Below are 21,391 nucleotides of genomic sequence, written 5' to 3'. Positions count from 1 at the left end.
TACATATGGGTCACCAGCAAGATTGTGGGGTTACAGTAATGATTGCTTGTTTCTATGTTTTATTATACTTACACATTTCCTCTCCCAAAACCCAAACTTCGGGTGGCGAGTTCACCTCTACCAGAACCGTCGGTGTACAAACAAGCAGTACCAACAGGTCGGCAATGCTCAGGTTCGTAAGAAAAATGTTGGTAGAGTTGCGCATATCTTTCGTTTTAAGAATGACGATGGGAACCTGCGAGTAACAAAGTGACAGTTGTAGCGAATATTGTTTCAATTGGTAAGACAATATTCCTCAGAACTTACCATGATGTTTCCGATGACCCCCAGACACATTATGATGATGCAGAACACCATCGAGGTCGCTCGGATATACTCCGGAATCTGGGGCATTTCGTTGGAGGACTGGTTGTAGCTGTTGCTACCGCTGTCGTTGTTGCTAGTGCTGCTGCTGCTGTTGTTGTTGCCGACACTGCTGTTGATGTACACATCCTCGAACACCTGGCTTGTTGAATTCAGGACTAGTTGACTAATTTCACTGAGAAAATCTGCACTTGCAATGCCACCTAAAGACCCGTTCCCTCCCGTTCGGTGCAGTTGGTCGGTGTTTGCACCGCTGGAAAAATAGCTGGCTGCAGACTCGCTGAGGACGTTCAGCAACGCGGAGGTCGTCGTTTTTGCGCTCGTTGCGTTTGCCAGGACACTCGAAAAAAACGCAGTGGCACCATCACGGCCACTGACGGCTACCGATGAAAAGAATGGTGATTCCAATGGAACCACCGAGCTGTCGATGCGAAGTAACACACGGCTTCACAAAGCCAGAAAAAATGAGCACTTGTGAAACATCGAGAACACAGTTTACACTAAATTTAACTTTTACTTAATTCTCTACTTGACAATTCACCACGTTGGTAACAGTGACACAAAACCAGAAATTCACTCACTTTAATATTCTTTTGTAGTGATTTTCACAGCAGCACCATCGCACCAACGAACTTTTCCGTTTCCATTTTCCATGGAAGATTTCATCAGGCACCGCGTATTGTTAACACTTCTCTCAATCACTGGCACACACACACAATCACGCTTTCACGAATGCACGATATGTAATGGGTGGTAACTTTCTGAACAAGATTTTTTTAGCAATGATCCGACGAATTCTCAACTGCCGATTGTCCGTCGATCCATAGTCTGTAAGGATACAAAGATACAGCATCAGTTCCCTCAGGATAAATCATTGTTGTACAAATCAATTTACGAAGTAAAACTCTATTTAAGCGAAGCTTCGAATCAAGAACTTGTGTTACTACCATCATACATCATAAATCAATTATTGAAGTGTAATTGAATTTGCAGGCATGTTTGATTGATTGGAATAATTACTTCCAGCGGTTGACGAATTTGTCAGTATGGCCGTGTGAACTAATTGCATTAATAGTTAGCTAATGCTAAAAAACAGAAACACAATTTCAACTGATTTACCTAGCGTTCCATTACCCCCAATAATAATGTGGGAAATTGCTTGATTCTATTACGGATCAGATTATGATACTCATATCAGCATTTATTTTGATTACCGAGCATTCAAAATATAATCGCATCTGTTTCTGTTAACGGAGATTTTATATACATCCAACGGATACAATCCTTCATCTCGATACTTTTATACGCATCTAAAACTGAAGATACGATAAACATCGGAATTCTGTGAGCACTGATGAACAGTCTAATTTTTGCTAGCAATAAACCTTCTAAACCGAAGTGTACGCAAAATTTGCGCTGTTTATTCTATTTATTTACAGTAGCATCTGGCGTTTTGTAGATTTGCAAAGCAGCCGCGTGCGTGCGTTGTTTAAACTATTTTCAGTATAGAAATACGAAATACCTACGATCCATTGATCTATTCCAGAGGATTTGACTTCCTACGCAATTGAAAAGCCGCAAAACAGGAAATGATGGTAATGGTTGGTTGGTTAGATAGTAAAACCACTATTACTGGTTGATTGAAGTGAGTAATTTTATGAAGAAGGAATAGCAATCAAGAATTCGACTATAACACGAGTACTGCGATATGAGCGATGGCAACAATTTGTGAACGTAATAATTACTGTATTTGCATTCTAGACTGTAGGGGAGACTGGAGTAATTTGAGTATGCTAAACACATATAAAGTGGAAGCTTCTACTTAACTGTAGGTATATTGTATGTAATTAACATTGTAAAAAAATGTGCGTAAAGCAATTTAGTATAAGATTGGTTTATCAAATTGGTAAAACGTTTTAACGCATGTCAAGATTTTTTCATGAATTTGCTGGAAACATCAAAAAACGTGGCCGTCCACGCACTAACCAGACATTGTAATCATTTTATTTTTACAATACCTTATCTTGCACGTATATACGTTTTTGCCATTCTCGTAGATAAAGGTTATGTAATCACTATTAAAACCAATGTTTGGATCGAGGCCCATATCATAGACCGTTCGACTCAGTTCATCGAGTACGCAAAATGCCTCTGTTTGTGTGTGTGTGTTTTTTTATACGTGCATGTGTGTATGTAACATTTTTGTGCACTCCCTTTTCTTGAAGGTGGCGTAGCCGATTCTCTTCAAAATTCAAATGAAACTTATTGTAGTACCAGACAAAATTTAGGAAGATCGTTTGAATCTGACTCCGGGTTCCGGTACTACAGGGTGATAAGGAGTGTATCGAAAACAAGCTATCCACATACATTTGTGTTGTACGCAAATGTACGTGTTGGTTTTTTATGCTCAGTTCACTGCATGCTGTCCGTTTGGCTGTCAGCTTTCGTTTGTTTACTTATTTGTGCTGTTGAAAATCTGCATTTTCAAAATGTCGCGTATTGAAAAGGAAGTGAAAATATAGATCCTGGACACATGGCTAAGTGAGAAAGGTATTACTACGCGAAAATTGGTGAAGCGGTTTGGAATTCATCATGCCAGTGTTAAAACCATCATTAATAAGTTTGGGGAACACTATTCTATAGATGAGCTACCAGGAAGAGGCAGATAACCCGGTTCTTCTAACCCGAAACTGGACCGGAAAGTGGTATCTCTAATCATGAAGAACAAATCAATGTCAATACGTGATTTGGCTAAAAGAGCAGGAACGAGTGTCGGAATGATCCAACGTATCAAAAGAAGAAATCACCTGAAGACCTACAAGAAGCAGAAAATCTCGAAACAAAGTGTAGAACAGAAGAAGCGAACAGCAACAAGAACCCGCAAATTGTATTCGCGTCTTTTGCAGTGTCCGGATGCATGCGTTTTAATGGACGATGAGACTTATGTAAAAGAGGATTCAAAAACTCTTCCAGGTTCACAATACTTTACTGTTGTCGTTGGGGAGGATGTAAGCTATGCGGGCAGGTCGATTCAAGTGGAGAAATTCGGTCGAAAGGTACTGGTATGGCAAGCAATATGCTCCTGTGGTTTGAAGTCAACCATTTTTTACACAACCGGAACTATAAAGGCAGAAATCTATCGATCTGAGTGTCTCCAGAAGAGATTGCTGCCCTTAATATAAGAATCATAGTACACCACCACTAATTTGAGCGGATTTAGCGTCGGCTCACTATGCCAAAAACCACTCTCAATTGGCTTGCGGAAAATGGTATAAATTTCGTTGAGAAAAATATCAATCCACCAAATTGCCCTTAGCTTCGACCCATCGAAAGTTACTTTGCAATCGTGAAGAGGGTTTTCAAGAAGACTGGTAAGGCAGCTGAAAACACGCAGGAGTTCAACAAAATTTGGGCTTAGGCGTCCAAAAAATACGATGCAACACTTGTTCGGAACTTGATGAAGAGCGTTCGATCAAAAGTTCGAAAATTCGTGCAGAAATAACACTTACATTTCATCCGGTTTTCATTATGCTCAAGTTTAACCTCGTACAATAAAAGGATCAAATTTTAGTTTGAATAAAATATCGTTTTTTATCATAATTTGAAAGAAAAATTTATGGGCACTTTATTTTCGATACACTTCTTATATACAAAAAAAGAAAATATTTGCATTACCATTCCTCGGAGATGGCTGAACTGATTTTCTGAAACTTACACGGAAAGACCGAAATCAGCATTTTGGCGAAAAAATTAGTTTCTGATTTTAGTTAGTTATTTTTTGAAACAACTAAAAAAATCTTACTTTTGCTAATTTTGATTTTCTAATTCTAGTTCCCTTAATAATAATAAAATATTTGTTGAAATGGCTATATTTAGTTGAATTCACCAATTAAACGTGCGGTCATTTCTTAGCTAAGGCACACATCATATCCATTCAACTAATTTTTTAGAATTAGAGAAATAAAACGTTGTTTTCAACCAACATAAATGGTTGAATTGGTTTCTGCAATTTGCAGCTATATGGTTCTCTGCGACCGAAAAAACGTTAACACCGCAATGACTACTAGCCATTAGATGGCACTCTACTGTCGAAAAAAAATTCAGTCGCGGTTGTCTTTTCTATATTGGCAGGTATAAATACGATGTTGTATTGGAGAAAAAGACATAAGCGAAACATATACTTCTTTTTGAACATTTTTTATTTATTTATTTATTTTATTTTTGTTTTCATTGTTCTATCCTTCAGTATGTTAATGACGGTGATAGATAAACAGAAACAAAATTTCTGATTTTAATAACGAAATTAGTTGTCAATGAGAATTTCGTGTTGGATTGAAATATTGCTGGTTTGTGTCCAGAATATTCGCCAACTAAACACATTCTTTGAAAATAAGAATTTTTTTAGCAAAGTAAATTCTCAATTTTAACTAATTTTATAGTTATTTTGGAAATTTTGTTGTTAAAATCAACTAATTCAAAAACAGTAATACGAATTAGGCGCAGAGCTAATTTCGGTCGTTCCGTGTAGATTCAATGAAAGGTCTTCGGAAACTGTTCATAATTTTTTATAATTTTCAGATTTTATAAGCGGGTCATTTCGCCGAAAGTCGTTTCGTCGAATGCCATTTCGCTGAAAGTCGTTTCACCGAAGAGATAATTTCGCCGGAAGGGCTATTTCACCGAAAGGTTCATTTCGCTGAAAGGGTCATTTCGCGGAAGGGTTATTTTGCTGGAAGGTCGTAAACGGTAATTTCGTTTACATCACATAATGTATTAGAAAACTGGAAATTCTGTTTTTTTTCATTTGCACTCAGATATTGGGAAATACCGCAAACAATTGATATACTCTAATAACGTCATCGAGTTTTCTTGGGAAATCCGTTCTGAATAGTATGAAATAAAAATAAAATAAAAAGGAAAATAAAAACAATCATTCAATTCTTTCTGGATTATTTCAGAAGTACGATGATAGTTCAACAAAACGGGAGTAAACATTATCCTTTTCCATTTGTCTTCATTTCAAATCAAAACCAATCACAATATGAAGACTATTGAAGAATTCGGAGGAATGACCGTTTTTTTATCACTCTGAAGTGCTAGACGTTTATTCTCGAAGCACCCAGCATTACATGTTTTAGACTCGAACCACCCAGTAAATGCTAATGCTCAAGCTGTTTTCCCTATGTGGTATTGACTGATTAGAGCTTTTCAACTGATATATAAACATCGACAAAATGTGGTCAAATTTTTTGGTAGTGTAGGGGAGACCAGGGCGAAAATAGCCACTTTTGTCTAGCGAGAAAAATAGTGCGGAAAATAATATGTAGTAATAGTAGTAAAATGTATCTTTATTTTCTGTTTTTGGTTTACAATGATGATTTACATGGCGATTGGTACAACTTGTCATTTTTCAGCTCTGGTTCGTGTAATGTTTCTCTGTTATCTACTTTTTTAATTTTTTTTTTGTTTGGTTTAGATTTTCTACCTTGAAGGTATGTGACGGATAATAATATATTTACTGGGAATGTTATATACTGTCCGGAAGCTACAACCTTCAATTACCGAATACATTTGGTATGAGGTGATATTTCCACATAAACGTACGTAATATGGCTCGGAGTGCTCCAACCTGGAAATCGAAAATTTCAAAATGAGTGGGACAAAAATGGCCAATCACATTTTGACGCAGGAAACAATCTGGCATGAACAAAAATATTGTGTGAAGTTAAAATTTTTCAGTCAAATTGTCAAATATCATTTCATCTTAATTTTGTAGAAAAAATATGAAAAATGATGAGAAAAAACTATGTGAAATAAAATGCAGTTGTGTTTGAGCTAAGATAAAAGTTTAAATGAATAAAAAAACATTTCACTTATAATCTGATTCACTGTCTAGTTCAAGAAAGCACCAATCCTGGTGAGCTCTGTGGAAGCCTTCAACGCAAATTTTCTACCGCTAATTAAGGAGTAATTTGTACCAGTAAACACAGCATTTTAAATAAAATCAGTAAGTTTTTTGTACGGAAAAAACAATAAATCTACGACTCAGACGGAGTCTAAAGGTCATTTTCGTTCCACAGCTTCGTTTCTATTTTGCCAAGTTATAAAATGAACAAAAATAATTTTATCATGTAAACCACTAGTGCCATTCGATGCAGCGCATCTAAATTATGTAAAAACAATAATCGAATATGATTTATTCCTAGAAAGAATTTCCACCGCCCTAAAATTCTGGAACAAGAAAATTTTCCAATATCAAAAACATTATAAAGTATAAACTCACGGAAAAACTAGTGCACAATTGAATGCAGTTATCACGCAAAATTAAAGTGGCTTGGTGGTGTCTGTCCATGGATTTCGAGAAAAAAATGATTGAACGTTGACCCAGAAAGGACATACTTTTCATTACACACTAATCTAGACATTTATCGAGCAAATGGGTGTTAATAAAATGACAAATACTTGAAACCAATTACGAAAGATCTCTCTATCTATGTGTAATGAAAATTTCTTCAGTTGTATTACTGCTATTTCAATTACATGAACAACATTTCACGAGCAATTAGTGTACAATGCCAACATGTTGGCACAAAACGCTATTCAAAACGAAACGTGTGTCGTTAAGCTTCTCTGAATCGTATACAGATCACCGTATCATTGATAATCAGCATCTTATTCACATTCCATTCCAATTCCATTCGAATCGATTCTGTATTTCAACCACACTTCAACGACCGCCGTATCCTCGATGTTAATGTGCAATCCCATCTTAGTTGATAGAATTAGACCAAATTGTTCAGAAAGGGGAGGGAATCCAAAACGATGGCGCCACATCGCAGTGCAAAGGAATCGCGCGTCACGTTCGAATAATCAGATCCCTGATGAATCGTGAAGATTTAAGTTTCACTAGCTCCAGATTCTACCGGCTAACCAACCAGTACTGCAAATTCTCGCGCACGTGTTGAAACCGTCGAATGGATAAAAAAGCAACTTAAAACAGTTTTATTTCCAACTCAATCGACAGTTTTTTTTTTCTCCGGTAAGCGCACCGTTTCACCAAGAGCAATCGCACGATAGATTGTGAAAAAGTTAAATACCTCCGTTCCAATTTGTTACCCACCATACAATATCCTTGAAAATTACTAACTTTTCGCTCCAGGAACTGCTACGGCTATCGAGCTTTTGGTGTCTCCTGACATTCCCTTTGGTTGTATCCTATTCACGTCACGTTGAATGCACAGGAACGGCGTCCTTCCGTTTTTGTTGCTCAATCTGAAACAACTTTCTCGAAGAAAATTTTGTCGCTTTAACGTTGCCCCGTTTTGCGTCACACAGCTTTTCTTTGTGCCATCCACCCGGGCGGTTGGCACAGCATCGGCAAACGGTCGCTCTCGAACTCGAGAAAACGAAACATGTATACAACTGTTGCAACATCAAGACCCGTTCGATTGGTACATTACTGCAAGTAACCGCTGGAATGCTAAGCGAGTTTTAATCCGATCTCGGGACGTAGCCATCCAATAGGTTGGGAGGTGTCTGCATCCTGTCTGCGGAGGGCAATACATGCGGGTCCGGAGCCAGAAGATGGGAGATTTCAGTAAAGGTGACGATGTCACTTTGTTTCCCTTCCAGTCGGTTTCAATCGAAAGTTGTCTAGTTTGAAATCAGAATCGTTTTGAAAGGCAAGTTATGCATTCGACGAAAAAATCAGACCGCACCGTTTTGACGTTGATATAAAACGAATGAGGAACTTTTCACAATTTAATGCTGCCATTATGATTGTAAAAATATCACACGTTCCTTCTGTTTTCTATCATTAGCTCCGTTGTCTGCATCTGAACGAGAATTACGTATGACAAACGTACGAAAAAAAAATCTAAGGTAAATCACTGCTAAAGACGAGTGGATGGTATGCTTTGCGTTCTCAAGCATAATAATTCAACTAGCTTTCAGATGCTGTATACAAAGTCACTAGCTTTACGAATTAGGAGATTAATAAAGTTTTCTAAATACATTCATCGCGAGGGAGGTGAAATGCTAGAATTAGCGATTTATAGTTAACCTACCACCAAGGATTATGCTAAATACTTTCAATTGCTCTTATCAACAAAAAACAACAATTTTCAACTAAGGGATGATGCATTGATTGAAACTGTTGTCTCCTTTGAATTGAATATTGGATTTAATGATCAGAAGTATTGAAATCAGTGCTACAAAAACCATACCGATAATCTACGAAAGTCGAAATATTTTAAATAAATTCAAAACATATATAATCAATCATCAGGTCCAGGCAGTGCCCAATTCGAATTGGTTTACTATATATTTAGGGGAAACATGACAAAGGAATTTGTTTCATTTTCTATACCCACTATGAAAATGGTTATTTCATTCTGAATATTGATTATACAGACAAGGCCTTTGTTTTAATTCCAGTTGGTTAGCTTACTCTATTTCGATTAAACCAATTATTCGAGAACAAACGAACAAGTGAAACTCTGCACTTCTAAAACCTAATTTGTGATTGGATTTTTTATTAATTTTATCATATACATACCATATATATCATGCAGTTTATTCAATATTACACTATATTTTAGGCACACTGCTTAAGCTCTAAGATGCCAAGGTTATTTTCTAATCTTAATTAACGACTAACTTAAAACTAGAATAGTATCATTAAAATATATGATCTTAGCTTCTCGCTGGATTTTCGAGAAGCTAAGATCATATATTTTAATGATACTATTCTAGTTTTAAGTTTGTCTTTAATTAAGATTAGACAATAACCTTGGCATCTTAGAGCTTAAGCAGTGTGGCTAAAAATATATTGTAATATTAAATAAAAAAAATCATGCAGTTCCGATGCAAATATCTTTCCAAATAAATTTGAGTAAATTGAAATTCTTTCTTTCTTCTGGACGCACATCTCGTAGAGTAGTTGTGATTTGTCTCTATTTCAGCACCGTATTCAACAAAAATCACACACCGGTAACAGACATTCGTGCTTGTGTTGTGATTCTTTTTTCTTCGAAACAATGGAAAACTCGGACTTATGTGTGCTCGGTGCCGATGGACTCGCTTGTGTTTTCAAAATCGAGCTACGGTGTTGGTTTTCGTATTCTTTACCGTGTGTGGAATCGAACATCACACACAGCCTGCTTCGTTCATAGAGACGGTGTTGTGCTTTCTTCTTCTGTACCAGCGACAAGGCCTATCGATTGGATCTTACTTACTAATAGAAGAGGAAATTCAGAAATTTTCTATGGGACCATAAGATCTTTCATTTGAATCTAATTTTGTGAAAATCGATTCAGCCATCTCCGAGAAAAGTTGATACATGTATTTTTATTTTTTTACATTTTTTCCCGTAAGTTCGGAACCGGATGTCAGTTTCAAACAAAATTAAGGAACTTTGTGTGGAATCCCAAGACTTTTACTTGATTCAAAGATTGTGAAAATCGGTTCGACATCTTCGGGAAATGTTGGTGCACATATTTTCGTATTATTTTGAACATTTTATCCAATTTCCACAATCTTACGTTCAAATGGAAGGCCTTACGGCTTCCGGTTCCAGATTTACAGACTGATAGACAAAAAAATCCATTTTTTGAAGTGTATTTTTATACATGACACGGAAAATCAAGCCAAATAGCCGTATAATTCTAGGTAGGTATGGTTAGTTGATGACCAAATACATACGTTAATTTTGAGTGTACCGGATCATCGGTCCTGTTTCCGGAAGTACACAGTTCGAAAAAACCTTGTGATTTTTCAGCTTATAAGATACAAATAAATAGAGGGCCATATTTCACACAAAATTATATTCAAGAACATGCAAGATTGTGTAATTTGAAAATTACATGGTTTATAATCGAATAAAATAAAAAAAATAACACCAGATGATCGATAGCTACAGCGAAAATTGAATCGAGAAACATTAGATCACAAAGCACGCCGCTAATCCACTATACCACAAATGCACATATGTGCTTTATGAATTATTGATACATATAAATCCATACAGCGGCACTTGGTAGCCGATTGCAAATTACACTCGGAATCAGTAAAATTCTGTACGAAAGGAATATTGCGTCACTTGACAAATTAAGTAGTTATGAATTGTATCGTTTGAAGAATTTTGTTACCCGTTAATTTCATAATTTTTTTTCTGTGTACTGGGAAAGGGCTCGTGTGCACAAAATCGGAAATCAATCAAATGTTTTTATTAGTTGATGTAGAATTTTATCCATCAGATCTGGCCACCGATTCCGGAAATACAGGGTAGTGTGTATAAAATTGCAACCTGTAACATAAAGCGATCATGCAAAAATTATTTTGAATTTGATTCAAAACTGTTTTAATGTATAAGTTTTGCTAGTTGCTGGTCCATCGAACCAATTTCACCTATACCGGCTCCTAGCTCCCGGTTCCGGAAGTACCGAAAATAGTGGTCGAAAACGGACTTCTCTTCATTTTCATAGAAACAACTGAGTCGATGTTCACTAACTCAAACTCAAATAAAGGGTCAACGTCTAAAAGAATAGGCTGCTTTTGACCTTTGTTCGGATCTCACTTCCTGTTCCAGAACAACAGGGTGAGATGTAAATATGATCAGTATCTAACGGAAAAATGAGATTAATTAAAAATTTTGACCATCATTTCAAGCGAAAATGCAAACAATGGATAATTCCCATTTAACTTGGGTCAAAACTGTTGAAAATTGAAGAGGTTATGCTTGTGTATGCCCAAACAAATTTGTTTGTTCTTATTCAATATTCAAAAAATGTTTTTTGATAAATCCTTTGGTAATATTTATGAAAATACGAGTTATATGAGCCACTAGGTGAAATAAAAGAGGTTTTATAGATACAAAAAATAGGTATAGAATTCGATCACACTAAAAAACTACAAGGATCAGCCCCATGGAGTAGTTCGAGCCATTTATGTGGAATAAGGCAACCAAAATTTCTAATGATCTACAATCAAACAGTTCAATCAATCGTCAAACTTTTGAATCCGCAATTGCACGAGAGTCTGCTTAGATTATTCTTGATGAGGAACCAACACCGAACATTGTTTGTCTTGATTTTTATTTGTTTTATAACCGAAGAAATTACACAAACATCCCAAATGTATGCAATTATACCTTGGTACAAACTTGCGATACGGATTTCGATATTTAAGCTTCTTTTCGCCATGCTTGTGTTATAGCGTTAAGTTTCTCTACCATTCTGCTTAAGTTGAAGCGATAAACTTTTCTCATTATCAAACAAGTTCATCTTATATAAATTAGAAATTAATCTAAAGCACTCAAGATTTACCCTGGGATAGTTGTCAATTTCTCAGGTGAAACAACATAACATGGTATTTCATCCGAGCTTGCATAACACAAGATCAGAGCTTACCAATTAAAGCTTCAAATCGTTTTATGGCACTTTTTGTCTTGCTGTCTAGCAACAACCTACCTCTAGCATGCTACGCGTAGGACTGAAACGATAGCATTTTTTGCATAAATATCTGTTTATTAATCTTATTTTTGTGTATTACATCAACGTTTTACAGTACAAGTGTTTTGACCCTTTGGCCTTTCATCTTTGTTGTTCATACGATTCGTTATTAATAATAGGTGTTTTAGTTACTCTTGTTTTACATAGTAATGTTCAATAATAATATTTAATTTAATTATTAATAAAATATCTACCTACTTATAAGTATCCCTAACCTAATACGTAAAAATTTTGAATTATTTGTATTACTGAAATTGAGCAACTCTCTTCAAATTTCGTGCAGTATTGTTCGAGTTTTCGTTCTAGTATATCCAGGGAGGCCATCTCATGTACTTCACTAGTCCTTGTCCAAGGGGGTAGATTTAGAATCATCTTTAAGATCTTACTTTGAATGCGCTGAAGCCTAAGTTTGTGTGTTCGTGCACAGCCCCGCCAAACAGGGACTGCGTATTCATGAAACGTTAGCTATAAATTCGCTTCTATTTATAGATTCGCGTGCTTCCAACAGTTTCGCTTTTGCATCGATTGACCAATCATAGCGATGCTTTCCCTTTGTTATATCGCTTACTTCTTCAAAACCGTCGTCTATGGCAGGAAAATCCGGTATACCGAAGATTTTTAGCAGAGAAAATAGGACACTGCTCGCTACTTATCAACATTTCAATTATATATAATTGAAAATACGTGGCTTGATACATTTAAATCGATTCTTAGAAATATTTCCAATCAAATGATGAAATAATATTAATAATTGATACAAAATAGACTGAGCTGTAAGTGTTTAAAACCTGACCACATTTCTACGTGTATTTTTCCTTGAGTTTCTGATTTGCACCCCTATATAGAAAATAAAGATGTGTTCAACATCCTGTTTAATCCCGTTTTGTTGAACTACAATCGTACTTCTGAAATAATCCGGAATTACTAGAGTGATATTTTTATATTCTTTTTTAATTAACTTCAGAACTGAATTCCCAAGAAAACGTGTTGACTTTATTAGAGTATCTAACTGGTAATTGTTAGTGTTCGTTCATAGTCTTACCGGCAAATTACAATAGAACTAAAATCAAAATGTACCTGTTTTGATTTTTTTTTTGTTAGAATTTGTTGTTATTTTAACTACTTACGAAACTAATCTTATATTAGAATCTCTTACAGGAATACCCGAATAAATAACAATATCAAACTAATATTAAAGTAGCTGTTCACTTTACTGTCATTGCCTTTTTAGGCATTATTTTATTATTTAAATGGCAAAATAATGTTTCAATTTTGGTATAATTGCAATAAAAACACAAGTTTTGTGTTATATTTATTAATATTTGGATTATAAAATGTACAAACCTAGTACAATAATTATTCATCGTTTCATTTTATTGTGTCATTCATCAACAATAGAAATACATTTTTTCAAAACGGTCAGTCGTATTCCCCCAAAAATAGTTTAAATACATTTTATGTTTAGTCACTGTATTCAATAATTAAATTTTGTTGTGCTATTGTTTTTATATTGGAAATACCTCTATCAGATATTACTCTGCTCATGCGGGTGACAATTTTTAGTATTCTGTTAAGCTATGTTGGCTCCTAATTCAACCTCACGAAAACACTTTAGGCTCTATTGTTAGTCGGAGACAAGGACATAATAAGGTATACATAAACTATTTTCTCTGCCCGGGTTGACGGTTTAATGCATAGGGCACTGGTCTAACAAACGTATGTTCGAGCACTGACCTGGAAGGATTTGTAGTGTCAATAGGATCGTAGTACCAGCCATGCAATGGTTCTGTACATTCTGAATCGGCTGCGAATTCTGTTGAAACAGAAGGTCAAATTCCACCACAGGAATGTAATACCAAGGCTTTGTTCAAAACTGTTCCGAGTTTTAGGTCTTGTTAGTTGATCAAAATAACCAGCATATCTTCCATCGATTTTTCACATAAAAGCTCATATCGGATGAATTTTTTGTGTCTGCTCAGTGATTTAAGATCATTCGTAAGCAATCAGAAAATCGTCAGTTTATTTCGTTCGAGACCCCAGAAAAGGTATTGTGTTCCGGCACAGTCTTTAAGCTGTCCAAGAAGAGTAATCTTTCTCGTGTACTTTGGGATCAAATTGAAGCAGCATCTCGATTTGATCTGCTAAGCACTGGAAAACGGAAGATGAGACATATGAATGAAAATATATAAAGTTAAAGAATAACTGAAAAACATTGCCCGGGTTCATAGTATAGGTCGCTGGTTTAACAAACCAGATATCGTATATTCGAGTCTTGACTTGGAAGGTTTCTTTGTGTCCATAGGATGATAGCACTGGTGCTGTAAACTTATAAGTTCATGTGAGATTGCTAGAGACAGGCATCATAAAGGATTGAAGAGATTATTGATGCACAAAAATAAAAAAAATATCTTAGCATGAAGGAGAGCTGCAAAAATTTATCTTCGTTTATCTACGAAGACATGATAGAAATTAAATATAATTTATAAACATTATCCGCTGCATGCACATGCATGTAACATCTGTATACTGTTGATAAACACAATCAACTATTCCGTTGATCAAAATAAACAAATCATATCGATTGCAAAAATACCACCAGCACTTTAGTGAGTTAATTATTCTTGGCACTACTGTCAGTAGCAATTTTAAAGAAAAATTTTACCCTCGACACTGAAAGACTCAATCCAATGGAAAAATGGATATAGGTGAAGTAATATAAAACGCCACTCCTGAATAAAATACGCTCCTTTCTTTTTTATGTTTTCATAACTTTTCTAGAAAGAATACGCAAGTTCAGCAATTGTCTGCGGTAAAATATTTATAAACTGAGAGATTCATTAGAGAGAACCATTTTTACCTATTTTTATATACATATATAAAATATATAAAAAATAGGTATAGAATTCGCTCAAACTTTAGAAAATTTTTCCGAGGCCCGGAGGGCCGAATGACATATACCAATCGATTCAGCTCGACGAACTGAGCAAATGTCTGTGTGTGTGTATGTGTGTGTGTATGTGTGTGTGTCTGTATGTGTGTTGTCAACTAAGAGGTCGAGATCTCAGAGATGGCTGAACCGATTTTGATCAAACTAGTCGCAAATGAAAGGTCTCCCCGTCACCCAAAACGCTATTGAATGGTTTTGAGATCGGATGTTTACTTTTTGAGTTATACGAAGTTTTATGTCAAAATTTTCAGTTTTTTGACAGTATCTGTCACAATTGACCTTGAAAACAGAATATGTTTTCAGACTTAGATTCCGCACGGTAATACCTATCCAACAAGCCATAGATTGTTAAAATCCGTCCATTTTTAACGGAGATATAGAAATTTTTGTGTAAACGACTTTTCCCCCTATTCCAGCAGTACAAGTTTTGAGCGCTGTATGACAAAGAAATGCTTGGGAGCAACGGAAAACACGATTTTTTATACTGTTACATACAATTGTTTCTAAGTACCAAAAGGATTGTGTACAGCATCCTTTTTCATGACATTTAGCCTCGGACCGATTTTGGCACGGCTCGTTTTTGGCAACATAGTCGTTCGAATATGACATATATAAACCAGATGATGGCAGATTTTTTTTTAATTATTTTGTTTTATTTATTTATTTATTTTATTTATTTATTATTCCTTCATCTGACCAGATATAGTCTACATGAAGCATTGGAAGGGGAAAAGCCCAAAAAATGCTGGAACAACATAACATCCATATACCATTCGAATCAGTTCGTCGAGATCAGCAAATGCGTGTGTGACAAATAATTTCACTTAATTTTCTCGGAAAATTTCTTTTCTACAAATTCAGATTCATACGAAAAATCGTATGCTCCCAAACAAAGTTCCTGAATTATGTTTGGTTCTGAGCTCTGGTTCTGGAACTACAGGATGATATGTGAAACGAAATCAAAATTGTGTAACTCATTTTTCTCGTAGATGGCTAAACCGATCTAAGATTCAAATGAAATCTAAGAATCATCTAAGATTCAAATGGTTCAAGGTTCTATAAAACATCTTGATTTTCAGTCAGATCCAACTTCCGGTTTCGGGGATAGTATAAAAATGTCTACTCCACATAAATTAATCAGGTTTATCGGGTTAGCAGATTTGGATAGTCGATAAAAAATTAACTTTTTTCAGTTTTAATGGTATTCAGTTGTCGATCAGAATGCACCTAAAAATTTAATTCGTGCTATGATCTCTCAAAGATGTCTTAACTGATTTGCAAATATTTTGAAACAAATGTAAACTGTACAGCTACTCAGGTGAATTTATCTGACTTCGGCCATACCGCTTCTAGAATTCCGGTTCCAGTATAAAAAGCTTAATCAAATTTCAGAAACAAAAATTCAAATTAAAACAAACTTATATACAAAAATTAATTAATTTTATCCAATTATGACTTCCGGTTCTCGAATTACATGATGATGAATTTTTAAAATTCAAACCGATATAGAAGATGGAAGTACCTTAAATTACCGTAAACTCTAGAGTGGAACTTACATATCATGGCATGTTTAATCGATTATCACACTTCTAGATACAAATTCGATCCGATTTGCAGTTTCGACATTACAGAGTAATGAGTGATTAAAATCTCAAATTGTCGCTTAAAACGACGGTCATTAAAATAATGTCATGAAAACTTAAACACCGAAGAATATTCATGCAAAAAACACATGCGGATTGATAAAAATAGGTGTCATCTCACTGCTAGGTGGATTAAACACGTTTTAACCATATAAAACGTACAATTATCGGTTGTTATTTTTTATCCTTCTTTCATCAGTGCTAATATCCGCAAGTAAAGGCCATATCTTTGAAATATTAGTTTTGACGTAAAAATACACCTTAATTTAATATGGGGCGCCACTTTTTCACTTTTTACAAGAATTCGCAGAATTATTTAACGCAGCAACATAATTTTTTCTCCATACCATCGGACAACAAATTATGATAAAATTTCCAGATATGTATGTCATAACCACAAATAACTCAAAAGTGAAGTTGTTTTAATGTTTGGTAAGAACGGGCATTAAGGTGATATTCAGTGCAAAAATAAGGCGTGCAAAATTTCAGCCGAATGAATTAAACTAATCATCGCACATGGCGTATCGGGTAAAATTGACACATTGTAATCCGGATATTTTCAGTTATTGAGTTCGGTGCAAGGGGAAGACGCTTAGAACAATGTGCCAATCACACATTAACACAATGCGTTGGTGCATTTATCAATATTGGCACTTTCGTTTCATACAGTTGCACAGTTGCGACACACAAAGGGCTCAGTTTTGACAAGTAGCTGTTTCATGGGGCACAGCGTGGAACACTTAGACTCACAGTATATCACGTATTTTTTAAGAGGCACAATATAGTTTGTGTTAAGCGACTCTCCCCTTGGTTCAGTGGGCTTACGATATATTTTGTTCGTTAGTAAAACAGTCACTAACTTATGTATGGTTATAAACCGTTAGTATTTTTTATTAACCAATTTGAGGGAGGCAAATTTGTGCATGTTGTTTAAAAAAAAATTTGGCATTACTACAATATTTCTCCTATCTGATTTCCACTATACATTATCTAAAAACCGAACAATATTAAAACCAAATCATGTTATAAGGAATTGCAACTGGATTGTATCATATTCACTAAAAATATCTAGTTTGTGAAGTGCATATCATATCAAATAAAACCGATATGATATTCAGAGTACGCGGCTTGTTGTTTAAACAATTCAGAAACGCACTGTTTAAACAATTCAGAAACGCACTGACGGTTTGATGACACACATGTGAAATAAGCATGTTTTGATTCAATGACAACTAGACCAAAGGGAACGATGAAAGTGAGTTTCTGTTTATTGGCTTGTCAGCAGTCCTGCTTCATATTATACCGTTTTCGTTTTTGAACCTATACGCGAGCGACTCTGACTCCGAGTAAAACGAACACGTGGTACACGCCCTAAACAACACCTCACAAGAAAAAGAATAAATAAACAACAAACTACGCGGTTGGAGTCCGATCTAGAGCGACCCCAGGTTGCTAAAACAAACACATCAAAAGTTGTTTGGGCGACTCTGGGTCAGCTCTCGGGCTGCTCTGATCAAAAAACGAAATCGGTATTAATATGACTCAGATAACGAATCTACGAATTGACTGCGTTTCAATTTAAAATGTAATGAATGAATTGTGCACTGTTCTGTCGAGATTTTAGAAATGACTAAGCCAATTTTAATCCAATTTGTCGCAAATGAAAGGACTCCTCGAATGAGCCAATGTTTGAATCTTGTGTCAGTTTTGCAGTAATAACTTTTTCTGCAAACATTCGGATCGTTTCGCTTTCTTCGAATGTTTGCTTCCTGCGAAGAAAGCGTCTATCAAGCCTGCTTATTGTAAACTAGTCCTTGATTCTTTATTTTGAAGGAAATATAGATATTTTTTGCCCACACTTGGTGAGCGGATATCGAAAATTTATAGTTTTAGAATTCTTAAAACTCAAAATGGCGGCTTTCAGTATGAAACGATATAATTATATCGCTTTATAATTTTTATGTTCGAGACGGGTTTTACAAGTTAGTTGTTGAAACTAATGCAATACAAATTTATAATTTAAATTTAGAAATCCTACATGGCCAAGAACAATACGTTGTGGATTTTTCAATTTGTAAAGGAATTTGAACATTTTCAATGTATTCGGTCTTGTCCCCTACGCAATCCTGAAAGACCAATTCCAGAAATGCTTAGCAGATCATCAGACTCGACCTTCTCCGATTTGGATGAAACTTTGCACATGGCTTTAGTGTAGCAAACCATAAGTTTTGAACCGATTGAGAGGTCAATCCGACTCACGACTGATTTTTAAAAAGGGCGTATGCATTTCTGCATATCACGAAAATTCCCTTTTTTGAATCGTTGTAACTCGGAAACCGTTCATCGTACAAAAATGGCGTCGAGGAAGAAGTTGTAGGGAATCAATAGGGAACTCTAAAAAAATATACACTGAAAAAAAATTGATTTTTTCTCAATAATTTCAAAATGAATAAAAAAAAATAAATTAAAGAAAAAATCAGGGTTTCGATTTATTTTTGATCATTTTTATTTTAAAGCTGGTATTAAAACCTACAGATTGATGGCTATCCAATCCGTGCCTTTTGAAAAATGGAGAAGTTACAGCTAAACAATTTACAGGATATATTCGAAATTTCAAATTCTCGTTGAAGGATAATCATTTGAATAGTAGAATATCATTCTACAGGTTAAAGGCAACAGATGTGTTCATGATATCCTTTCTTCATTTTTCAAAAGGCACGGATGGTATATCCATCAATCTGTAGGTTTTAATAACAGCTTTAAAAAAAAATTATCAAAAATTATTTTTTTTCAGTGTATATTTTTTAGAGTGCCCAATCGATTCCCTAGAACTTCTTCCTGAACGCCTTTTTTGTACAATTAACGATTTCCGAGTTACAACGATTTGAAAAAGGTATTTTTTGTGAAATGCAAAAATACATACGCCCTTTTTAAAATTCAGTCGTGAGTCGGATTGACCTCTCAATCGGTTCAAAACTTGTGGTTTGCCATACTGAAGCCATGTGCAAAGTTTCATCTAAATCGGCGAGGGTCGATTCTGATTTTGTCACTTTTTCGTCTACTCATTCCTGGAATTGCTCGAAAGTTTTTGCTAACTTGTGTTTTGCCTTATATTTGCAGCGTGAAATGCTAGAATTAGCGATTTATAGTTAACCTACCACCAAGGATTATGCTAAATACTTTCAATTGCTCTTATCAACAAAAAACAACAATTTTCAACTAAGGGATGATGCATTGATTGAAACTGTTGTCTCCTTTGAATTGAATATTGGATTTAATGATCAGAAGTATTGAAATCAGTGCTACAAAAACCATACCGATAATCTACGAAAGTCGAAATATTTTAAATAAATTCAAAACATATATAATCAATCATCAGGTCCAGGCAGTGCCCAATTCGAATTGGTTTACTATATATTTAGGGGAAACATGACAAAGGAATTTGTTTCATTTTCTATACCCACTATGAAAATGGTTATTTCATTCTGAATATTGATTATACAGACAAGGCCTTTGTTTTAATTCCAGTTGGTTAGCTTACTCTATTTCGATTAAACCAATTATTCGAGAACAAACGAACAAGTGAAACTCTGCACTTCTAAAACCTAATTTGTGATTGGATTTTTTATTAATTTTATCATATACATACCATATATATCATGCAGTTTATTCAATATTACACTATATTTTAGGCACACTGCTTAAGCTCTAAGATGCCAAGGTTATTTTCTAATCTTAATTAACGACTAACTTAAAACTAGAATAGTATCATTAAAATATATGATCTTAGCTTCTCGCTGGATTTTCGAGAAGCTAAGATCATATATTTTAATGATACTATTCTAGTTTTAAGTTTGTCTTTAATTAAGATTAGACAATAACCTTGGCATCTTAGAGCTTAAGCAGTGTGGCTAAAAATATATTGTAATATTAAATAAAAAAAATCATGCAGTTCCGATGCAAATATCTTTCCAAATAAATTTGAGTAAATTGAAATTCTTTCTTTCTTCTGGACGCACATCTCGTAGAGTAGTTGTGATTTGTCTCTATTTCAGCACCGTATTCAACAAAAATCACACACCGGTAACAGACATTCGTGCTTGTGTTGTGATTCTTTTTTCTTCGAAACAATGGAAAACTCGGACTTATGTGTGCTCGGTGCCGATGGACTCGCTTGTGTTTTCAAAATCGAGCTACGGTGTTGGTTTTCGTATTCTTTACCGTGTGTGGAATCGAACATCACACACAGCCTGCTTCGTTCATAGAGACGGTGTTGTGCTTTCTTCTTCTGTACCAGCGACAAGGCCTATCGATTGGATCTTACTTACTAATAGAAGAGGAAATTCAGAAATTTTCTATGGGACCATAAGATCTTTCATTTGAATCTAATTTTGTGAAAATCGATTCAGCCATCTCCGAGAAAAGTTGATACATGTATTTTTATTTTTTTACATTTTTTCCCGTAAGTTCGGAACCGGATGTCAGTTTCAAACAAAATTAAGGAACTTTGTGTGGAATCCCAAGACTTTTACTTGATTCAAAGATTGTGAAAATCGGTTCGACATCTTCGGGAAATGTTGGTGCACATATTTTCGTATTATTTTGAACATTTTATCCAATTTCCACAATCTTACGTTCAAATGGAAGGCCTTACGGCTTCCGGTTCCAGATTTACAGACTGATAGACAAAAAAATCCATTTTTTGAAGTGTATTTTTATACATGACACGGAAAATCAAGCCAAATAGCCGTATAATTCTAGGTAGGTATGGTTAGTTGATGACCAAATACATACGTTAATTTTGAGTATACCGGATCATCGGTCCTGTTTCCGGAAGTACACAGTTCGAAAAAACCTTGTGATTTTTCAGCTTATAAGATACAAATAAATAGAGGGCCATATTTCACACAAAATTATATTCAAGAACA

General features: G+C 35.1%; 1 protein-coding gene across 2 annotated transcripts in view; it reads right to left on the bottom strand.

Annotated features, from left to right (window-relative positions):
• The window catches only part of LOC131440359 (growth hormone secretagogue receptor type 1), a 301,813-nt gene that overhangs the window by 230,324 nt on the left and 50,098 nt on the right, over positions 1-21,391 (bottom strand). For both annotated transcript variants that reach the window (XM_058611609.1, XM_058611610.1), the window contains exons 2-3: positions 307-1,191; positions 73-235 (exon numbers count right to left, since the gene is read on the bottom strand). In XM_058611609.1, the coding sequence (XP_058467592.1) occupies positions 73-235; positions 307-393 (250 nt within the window). In that variant the 5' untranslated portion in view covers positions 394-1,191. The remainder of the gene's footprint in view (positions 1-72; positions 236-306; positions 1,192-21,391) is intronic.

The sequence above is a fragment of the Malaya genurostris genome, chromosome 1, assembly GCF_030247185.1.
Source record: "Malaya genurostris strain Urasoe2022 chromosome 1, Malgen_1.1, whole genome shotgun sequence".
In the NCBI taxonomy this organism is placed as follows: Eukaryota; Metazoa; Arthropoda; class Insecta; order Diptera; family Culicidae; genus Malaya; species Malaya genurostris.
The sequence above is the reverse complement of the archived record's forward strand: the minus strand, read 5'-3'. Positions and strand labels throughout refer to the sequence as shown.